Here is a 9,788-nt window from a genome sequence, read left to right as displayed (position 1 = left end):
TGGATCAGGGTGGACCAATGGTTCTAGGCCAGGGAGGGTGTGTAAGCAAGGTCAAGCGCTAGAGTGGAAACAAAGCTGCTTGGAGGACCACCTGGCTCTTACTGGACAGGCTAGAGGGCTCACACTGGGAAAAAAGGACAGTCATAGCCACTCGTCTACTCTGTTTCCTGAGCCCTTTTTGGCCACAGGATATGCAGATGAGTCTGTGGTGGTGTATGGGAGACAAATATTGCAACAAAAACTTTTTGGTGTCGAGGAAGGCATCATACTAGGTAAGCATGAGACAGATAAAAAGAAAGATGTACCTTAGACAACCAGGAGACAGAAACATACCTTGTAAGCAAATCAGAGTGCTAAGTGCTGAGGAAAATGTGTGTCCAGGGCACTGGGGAGCAGAGGATAGGTACCCAGGCTCTGTCTGGAAAAATCGGGTTTTTTAGGGAGGGGAGAGTTGAACTGGATCTTGAAAGTGAATTTGTTCACCCTATGGTCAAGGGGGGAGGGAGGGCATTGCATTCCAAGCAGGGGAAACAGCATATGCAAAGGCACAAAAGATGCATACTTGGGGAAAGGGGTTCCTCAAATATGAATGGAACCTGGGTGGCTTAGTGGAGAATAGCCCAAGAAGTGAATAAGGACCAGCCTGGGTGTCAGATTGAAATGTTTGAGCATTACCTAAGGGCAGACAAGTAACTAAGCTGAGGAACAATCTGACAAATTCTCTGCTTTTTAAAATCTGATTGTTTAATGTTTATTTTGTAAGTACCCATGCCGCATATGCACACACATGTGGGGTAAGGGCAGAGAGAGGGGAAGAGAGAATCCCAAGCAGGCTCTGCACTGCCAGCCTGGAGCCTGACACAGGGCTCGATCCCACGAACGGCGAGATCATTCCCTGAGCCGAAATCAAGAGTTACAGACTTAACCAGCTGAGCTACACAGGTGCCCCATAAGGTCTCTGCATTTTGGAGATGGTGGGCACAAGTGGGAGAATCTGGACACAAGAGACCAGTGAGGATCTGGCAAAATAGACCAAGAGAAAATGAAGAGATCTGACCTTGAGGAGTGGAAGTAGGAAGAGAAAGATAATGCTCCCTTTCCTGACCCTGAGTTCCGGATTGGCTTTTTGAGTTATTTCCCTTAATGGCCCAGGCACAAGCCAGGCACACATGTAGAAGAGGCAATATGTTGTGGCAGGACTTGGAAACCCAGGTCCCTCACTCTGCTTCCAAAAGACAGTTCCCTGTGGGCCTAGTGACTTGAAGATGTAGCCTTTCCCTGTTTGTTGAGGTGGGCGACAGGAGGGCTGGCCTGTCATGCAAAACGGAGGTCTGATGTGTACCAGCCATAAATTCCATGATTCAAAAGGCACGTGAACGCTCAGAGCCTCAATTTCCTCATCTCTAAAAAGGGAGATGATATCCCTCACTTTGTGTAAGTCTCAGGCCTATTCATTTGTTTGTTTATTCACTAAACTATTTATGGAGCACATACCATGTGCCAGATACTGGGCTAGGCGCTGGAGGAGATACGATGATGAACAGTACAGAACCTACCACTGCCCTCAGCTTGCTGGTGGGGTGGGCGGGGGAGGATGAAATCCCACGGTCAGCTAGAAAGCCCTGCATCTGTCTCCTTATTTTTCCATTTGTCTCCCAATAAAGTCATGATCTGGTTTACTTTTGCTTTCTTCATTTCCTTATCTCCATATCCTTAAGCAAATCTCTTCCCCCTCTCCAGGTGATCCCTTACTCACATCCAGCTCAGGGTCTATGATTGGCTTTAACTACGGAGAGGAAGGAATGTGCTTCTGGGAAAAAATTTTTTCAAGGAGAGGTGGCTTCATTATACAGAGGAAATAGGAGCAGAAAAAGCTGAGAATTCCTGAACACACTTGACTTTCTTTAGTATCCCTCCTAGTTATCTCCCTCCACCACTCCTTTTATAGTCCATCCCTATTCCCCGCCTTCAGTAGCTGCGGTCTCTTTAAGTGCGCTCCTCCCCGTAAGCTAGGCTGGGGGGCGGAGAGCGCGTTTCTTCCCGGGGTTGAATGTTAAGTTGTTTGTCCGTTTCGGGCTGCCGTCCTGCAGATCCGCCATATTGTCTGCTGAAGCTACTGCTGAAGCTGCCGCTGCTGCCGCCGCCAAGTAGGAGCGAGCGGAGCCGCGATGGGTGAGTAAGGACACCAGGCAATTGGGGACTCGAGCTGAGACTCCTGGGGCGTGGGGCCTAGCGGGAGCCTGTCTCCGGTCTGCGGAAAATGTCTGAGGCCCCTCCAAATAGGTGTGAGGGGAGAAGCCAGGCCGGGAGAGCAGCTCAGGCCAGTTTGGGGCCGGGCTAGGGCCCCTGCGGGAGCAGTCTTTGGGGGCTGATTCCGGGAGCACCTTGCCACGCCTGGAGCCCCCACGTGGTGGCCTTGGGCCGGAGCCCTCGCGTTCCCAGGGGCTGGAAAGGGGCCGACCCTCCGGCCTGCGCCGAGACCGCGGCTGGGGGGACGGGCGCCCGGCGGCAGGCCCGGGCGGCGCTCAGGGAGCCGTTTCCAGGCGTGTGTTTGACCGACGCGCATCTTGACTAGATTCGGGGCTCCTCCGAACTCGAGGGAAATCCTGCCTACGTCGCGAGTAGAGTCCTCTGGTGAGGGAACGCCAGGCGAGCTAGCTCCAGGCCCGTAACGAGGGGCAGCCATGCCGAAAGCAGCCTGGGCCGCTGAAGGCCGGCAGAACTTCCCGAGCCGCGGGCGGAAATGGGGTGGTTCGGTTGGACTCAGTGACAGCTTGGTAGTAGAAAATCACAGACCGAGACCTCGGGGCCATGTGTGGTAGATCGGGACTTCAGGTTTGTGGGTCTGGCACTGGTTAGGAGAAAAGGAGCGACCTGTTGCTGTCTCTCTGAAGGGACTCCGGCGGGCAAGGCCTGTGCTCAGGGATAATACGATGGCGAAGTCTTTGGACTTAGCGACAGAACCATCAGTGAAGAGATACTTCCTCTTAAGCGTTAAAATCGATTCATTTTGCTAAACTCTTCCTACGCGCGGGTATTGTTCTGACTGCTTTACATGTTACGTTTTTCTTAATATGCACAAGCTAGTGAGCCAGTTACTACTGTTACCCCTGTTTTACAGGTAAGGAAACTGAGGCTTAGAGAGAGGTAAAGTAACTTACCCAAGGTCGTACAGTTAGTGGCTATACCCCGGTGATCCAGACCCCTAGGTTATAGCTGCAGTTCTTTATGGCTTGGCCCCCTAGCGGTTGGGCTGGAAAAGGGGGAAGAAAGCTTTTAACCCTAGGCAAAGTTGTAAAGGTGTTTTTGTGTGCTGGTGTGCCCACTTTGAAATCTTTAGTCTGAAGAAACTGAAAAACTACAAAGTAGATTGCTAACTCCAGCAGTTGTGTGTGGAAGGGAGTGCTCAGTGAGGTTCTGGGATTTAGTTTTGTAAGATCCCAGATCCTGAAGAAACAAATTACTCCCTTGAGCAAGGCAATGACTTTTTTTTTTTTTTTTTGCAAGGCAGTGACTTTAGAATCAGATCTGGGATTATAATCCTGCCTGCCACTTTCTAGCTCTCATCAGTTAAATATCAGATAGTAAGAGAAGTCACTTAAATATCACATGCAACAGTGCACATAGGAAGCATGTAGCACAGTTCACAGTAAATGTTATTTCTCTTCCCTTCTGATCCTTCCTTTCCTCATCTCTAGAAGGAGGGGACAGAGTGTTATCAAGATGTTTGAAGACTAAATAAGATAACAAGTGTTTAGAAAACAGCCTAGTACGGGCTCTGCAGGCATCAGAACAGATTCTTTTCTACCTGCAGTAGCATTCCTTTCCCTTAAGCACTCTGGTTTTCAGAATCGAGTGTCAAGCCTGATAGGTTTGTCTAACTGCAGCTTTATGAAGTGAAACATTTGGGGGACTTTTATGTTATAGATTTCTGTCGGCCTTCAATTTTAGAAACACTTCCTTCAAAGGGAAGGAGCTAGTGTTTACTTTATTAAGCGCAGTGAAATAAGTTTACAGCTTGGGAAACTACCTTAGAGAAGATAACACAGCTAGTAAGCAGCAAAGCCAGGCATGAGATTCTTACTCATTTTGCTGTACATAAACCTCTTAGAAGAGTTAAGGTGTGAACTAAAATTAGTCCTTTTCTGGTAGACTTTGAAATGAAAGTTATTTTTTTCTTTTTTCTTTTTTTTTAATGTTTTGTTTATTTTTGAGAGAGACAGAATACGAGTGGGGCGGAGGCAGAGAGAGGGAGACACAGAATCCGAAGCAGGCTCCAGGTTTTGAGCTGTCAGCACAGAACCCGACGCAAGGTTCGAACTCCCAAACCATGAGATCATGACCTGAGCCGAAGTCGGACGCTCAGCCATCTGAGCCACCCAGGCACCCCTGAAATGAAAGTTCTTATGTGGAGCAACAAAGCCTGACCAAGGTCCTGAAGGGGCTTTTTAGTATAGAGTCAGGTGGCCTCCTTTTTTCTTTCCGACTCCATTTCAGATACCTCTCTCCTATCCCACTTGGTCTTTCCGCACGTCCAGCTATTGGTGTGTGTGTTTCTGGCTGGTCTTTATACACATGATGGGAGTGAAACTAGCGTAAGGATACATTTAATCCTAACATGGGATCCGAGGTGGTTTGGGTTATCCCCATTTATAAGTGAGTAAACTGAGGCTCTGAGAAGATTAGGTGACTTGTCCAAGGCTGGTGGTCTAGGCCCTTTGTGTGCTTCGAACACTAACACAGCCTGTACCACACCTCCATGAATCTAGAACCTGCTGTGTTTCACTGCCTGTCAGGTGTGCTCCACTCAGGCCCTGGCCTGTATCCTATACTGTTTGTCCTGTGCCAAACTTTATTAGCTTTAACAGACTTCTGTAGTGACTTTCACTGCCATTAGGAGCCCTGTGGGGGTGATGCTTGCAGCTCTGGAAGTTACTTATTCTGACCCTCCCTAGCAGAGACCACAGTCTTTTAAGACTAAGTCTTGGCAGACACTGGTTGTTTTATCAACCATTCCTGCCATTTTGCTAACCAGGAATCTGGCAGCCCCTCCTCAGCCCCAGGGATAGGTCTTGATTAATATAAACTATAAACCAATCATTGTAATTCTGTCTCCCTAGGCAGTGATTGATTTAGGCTTGGCTATGTGATACAGCTCTGGCTAATTAGATAGGAAGGGAAGCCTGAGGGATTTCTGGAAAAGCTTTCTTTATTTAAAAGAGATTTGTTAGTGGGGTGCCTGGGTGGCTCAGTCCTTTAAACGTCTGACTTTACCTCAGATCACGACTTCATGGTTCTTGAGTTCAAGCACTGCATGGGGCCCTGTGCTGATAGCTCAGAGCCTGGAGCCTGCTTCGGATTCTGTGTCTCCCTCACTCTCTCTGCCCCTCCTGTGATTGCACACACGGCTCTCTTTCGCTCTCAAAAATAAACACTAGGGGCGCCTGGGTGGCGCAGTCGGTTAAGCGTCCGACTTCAGCCAGGTCACGATCTCGCGGTCCGTGAGTTCGAGCCCCGCGTCAGGCTCTGGGCTGATGGCTCGGAGCCTGGAGCCTGTTTCCGATTCTGTGTCTCCCTCTCTCTCTGCCCCTCCCCCGTTCATGCTCTGTCTCTCTCTGTCCCAAAAATAAAAATAAAAAACGTTGAAAAAAAAAATTAAAAAAAAAAAAATAAACACTAAACATTTTTATTTTTTTTTAATGTTTTAATGTTTTTATTTTCTTTTCTTTCCTTTTTAAAAATTTTAATGTTTGTTTATTTTTGAGAGAGGAAGAGAGACAAAGCATGAGTGGGGAAGGGGCAGAGAGAGAGGGAGACACAGAACCCAAAGCAGCCTCCATGCTCTGGGCTGAGAGCATAGAGCCCAGTGCAGGGCTCGAACTCACAAACTGTGAGATCATGACCTGAGCCGAAGTTGGATGCTTAACCAACTGAGCCACCCAGGCACCCCTTTATTTCTTTTAATGTTTATTTATTTTTAAGAGATAGAGTGAGACAGAGCGTGAGCAGGGGAGCGGCAGAGAGAGAGGAAGACACAGAATCCAATGCAGGCTCCAGGTTGTGAGCTGTCAGCCCAGGGCCCGACGACACAGGGCTCAAACTCACGAACCACAAGATCATGACCTGAGCTGAAGTCTGACACAACTGACTGAACTATCCAGGCACCCGTTTTTATTTTATTTTTGAGAGAGAGAGAGAGAGTGTGAGTGTGGAAGGGGCAGAGAGAGTAGGAGACACAGAATCTGAAGCAGGCTCTAAGCTCTGAGCTGTCAGCACAGAGCCCAACACGGGGCTTGAACTCATGGACGGTGAGATCATGACCTGAGCTGAAGTCAGACGCTTAACTGACTGAGCCACCCAGGTGCCCACCCCAAATTTTTTTAAATAAAATAAAAGAGATTTGCCAGGGGGCTCATGGGTGGCTCAGTCCATTGAGCATCTGACTCTTGGTTTTGGCCCAGGTCATGATCCCAGGGTCCTGGGATTGGGCTCTACAAGGGGCTCCACGCTGAGAGTGGAGACTGCTTTGGATTCTCTCTCTCCCTCTGCCCCTCTCCTCAACTCACATGCTCTCGTTCTCTCTCAAAAAATGAAAAAAAAAATTTGCCAGGTTTTATTTTATTTTTTGCCAGCATATATTTTAACTCAAGTATCACCAAAGTGTGAGAGCCTCAAAAAAAAAAAAAAAAAAGAGAGAGAGATGGAAAAGCTATAATAATAGCCAGCACTTAAATAGAACTTGCTATGTGCTAGGCACTAAGTACTATAATATTAACTCCTTTATGTCTCAGATTATCATGTTCTAGTTGATGAAACAAGCACAGAGAAGTTCAGTAACTTGTGCAAGGTCAGAGCTAATAAATAGAACCACTTAAGTTGTATGGTTCTAACCAACATATGGCAGTTAAGGGCTATGTTCTGCCTCTAAAAAGGAAAGAGCCCTTTTCTGACTCTGAAATTGCCATTAGTGATGCTGGGGTGATGAGGCAGAATTTATAAATAAGAGCAGGCAGCTTGAAGAGTGAGAATAGAGAAGATGGGAAGAATCTGATGTTTTTAAGCTACTGAATTAGGCAACTTTGGAACTGTCTTATCTCTTGGTTTAACTAGGATACTGAAGGCCAATTCTTGTTTGTTTTTGGCTGCAAGTAACAAAACCTTTCTGATAACACTTCCAGGTCAGGAAGTAACTTAGCCCATTCTTCTTTTAGTTTCTCTCCAACCTTGTGCACCCACCCCACCATTTGTAACAGCTACTTGCAGAGATGGCACTGAACCATCAGTCACCACCTAAGTGTCCCACAAGCATCAAGCTCACTCCCCTTTCCTGACCTGCTTTTCCTGCATTTTTGTTAATGGTAATGGTAGGACCACTGGCCCAGACACTAGGGCATCTATCCATCTTTGGTTCCTCACTCTTTTCTTCCATTTCTGTATTGGCAGTTGAAGACTATGTGATTGTGTTACTGAGGTCTCCTCTAAATTGCTTTGTGTAGGTTTTTCTCACAGCATAGACCCACAAAGAATATTCTGTGCTCTTTAACCTTACTGAGTCTCAGGCTCATCAAAGTGAAAATATGGATAACAGTATTTATTAAAATTAATGAAGATTTGTGAAATATTAGATGTAAGCAAATAGTGTAAATTGTACAGGTATTAATTTAGAAGCCCTCCAGAACTTTTCCGTAGCCTCCTGTACCACTGCTGTAATTCTTCTGCAGCAGCGTCGCTAAAACACCCATTTGATCTGGTCACTCTAGTCCTTAGCTTAGGAACCTTCATGGACTTGCTGTTATCTACGGGATAAAATCATAACCCATACGATATGGTATTCAAGGCCTTCCTATTGATTTTACTAATCTTACTCTATTTAAAGATGTATCCACATATCCTGCATTCCAGTTAGACTACCTCCTTTGTAATTTAGCATTACTGGCAGAGAAGGTAACACAAGTAATTCTTTACCCACCAATCTTTTCCTATGGAAATCTTGCCTGATTTTCAAGGACTAGTTTATTTTCATTTTATTTTTATTTTATTTTTAAATATCTATTTATTTTATTTATTTTTGAGAGAGGGAGAGGGAAAGAATCCCAAGGAGGCTCCGTGCTGTCAGCAGAGAGCCCAGCATGTGGCTTGAACCCACAAAATCGAGATCATGACCTGAACTGAAATCAAGAGTCAGACGTTCAACTGACTGAGCCACCCAGGCACCCTTCAAGGTCTAATTTAAATGCTACCTCCTAGGGGCACTTGGGTGGCTCAGTTGGTTAAGTGTCTGACATGACATGGGTTCAGGTCATAATCTCAAGTCCATGATGAGTTCAAGCCCTGCCCCTGGCTCTGTGCTGACAGCTCAGAGCCTAGATCCTGCTTTGGATTCTGTGTCTCCCTCTCTCTGCCCCTCCCCAGCTCCTGCTCTGTCTGTCTGTCTGCCTCCCTCTCTCCCTCCCTCTCTCTCTCTCTCTCTCTCTCTCTCTCTCTCTCTCAAAAATAAATAAACATTATAAATAAATAAATAAATAAATGCTACTTCATGAACTCTCAAATGCTTTTTGCCTTCCAAACTGGAAGTGGATTTCTGATTTCTGTAGCACTTTCTTCTTGCCTTTCCTGTAGCCCATTTCATATTCTTTTCCTGTGTTACAGTTAATCTGTAATATAATTCGTTCTTCAACCAGTAACTTAATTTCCAGTCTTAGAGTTCTCATGTCTAAAATGGGGATAATAATATCTATGTCATAGGATTGTTAGGGGGATTAAATAAGCTAATGAATGTAAACCATTTTAGCATGTTGTTTATTAGCACATAGTACTCAGTAATTTCTTTTAGTCAGTGAATAAATAAAGGGCTTACTATATTTCAGGCCGTATGCTAAATATAGATTAATCAGTTTGTCTTTGAGGAGAAGGCAGTAACATGAAAACTTGTCAGAAACATACTTTTAGGGGCCAGGCAGTTATTCAACAGTTATTCATCAATTTCAGCAGATGTTTATTGAATACCTAGTATGTGCCAGGGACTGTTCTGCCCCAGGCCTTGGAAATATAGTGGTAAACAAAAGAGACAAAAATCTATCTTGTGAAATGTCAGAATTTAAATTCTAATGGGTAATCAGCTACATGGAGACTAGCATGCGAGGACTATGGAGCTCCATGCAGTCTATGCAGCTCTAGCCAATTGTTGCCCTGGGGGACTGTAGGTCTAATATTGCTGTATTGCATAATTTCCCATTCCTTTCATCATCTCTCTCCTCTTAAAGTTAGAAATCCAGATTTTCATGATATTTCTGGATTAAACATTGATAAATGCTACAAGTTAACTCTTAAAATCTAGAAAGCTTAAGCTAACCAAACATAGGATATTTGAGGCCAAATATAGCCCAAGAACATCCGGTTTTACTTGTAAAATATTAGAAAATAATATTCCATGTATTTTATAAAATATTTCTTAGTTTATGTATTTTACCAAATTCTTTTTTTTTTTTTTTTTTTAATTTTTTTTTCAACGTTTTTTTATTTATTTTTGGGACAGAGAGAGACATAGCATGAATGGGGGAGGGGCAGAGAGAGAGGGAGACACAGAATCGGAAACAGGCTCCAGGCTCCGAGCCATCAGCCCAGTGCCTGACGCGGGGCTCGAACTCACCGACCGCGAGATCGTGACCTGGCTGAAGTCGGACGCTCAACCGACTGCGCCACTCAGGCGCCCCTGTATTTTACCAAATTCTATGTGTTTAAAAAAAAGTTTTATTATTGTTTCTTTGTTTTTTTTTTTTTTTTTTTTT

The 9,788-nt window shown here is 45.3% G+C and overlaps 1 protein-coding gene across 1 annotated transcript in view; it reads left to right on the top strand.

The window, feature by feature from the left end:
* The first annotated feature begins 2,066 nt into the window (after positions 1-2,066).
* KPNA6 (karyopherin subunit alpha 6) overlaps positions 2,067-9,788 on the top strand; it is a 69,359-nt gene continuing 61,637 nt past the window's right edge. Inside the window, exon 1 of the mRNA XM_049617607.1 lies at positions 2,067-2,172. Coding sequence (XP_049473564.1) covers positions 2,169-2,172 — 4 coding nt within the window. The 5' untranslated portion in view covers positions 2,067-2,168. The remainder of the gene's footprint in view (positions 2,173-9,788) is intronic.

Source organism: Panthera uncia (assembly GCF_023721935.1).
Source record: "Panthera uncia isolate 11264 chromosome C1 unlocalized genomic scaffold, Puncia_PCG_1.0 HiC_scaffold_4, whole genome shotgun sequence".
NCBI classification, from domain to species: Eukaryota; Metazoa; Chordata; class Mammalia; order Carnivora; family Felidae; genus Panthera; species Panthera uncia.
Note: the sequence above shows the minus strand (reverse complement) of the source record. Positions and strands in the feature narration are given on the sequence as shown.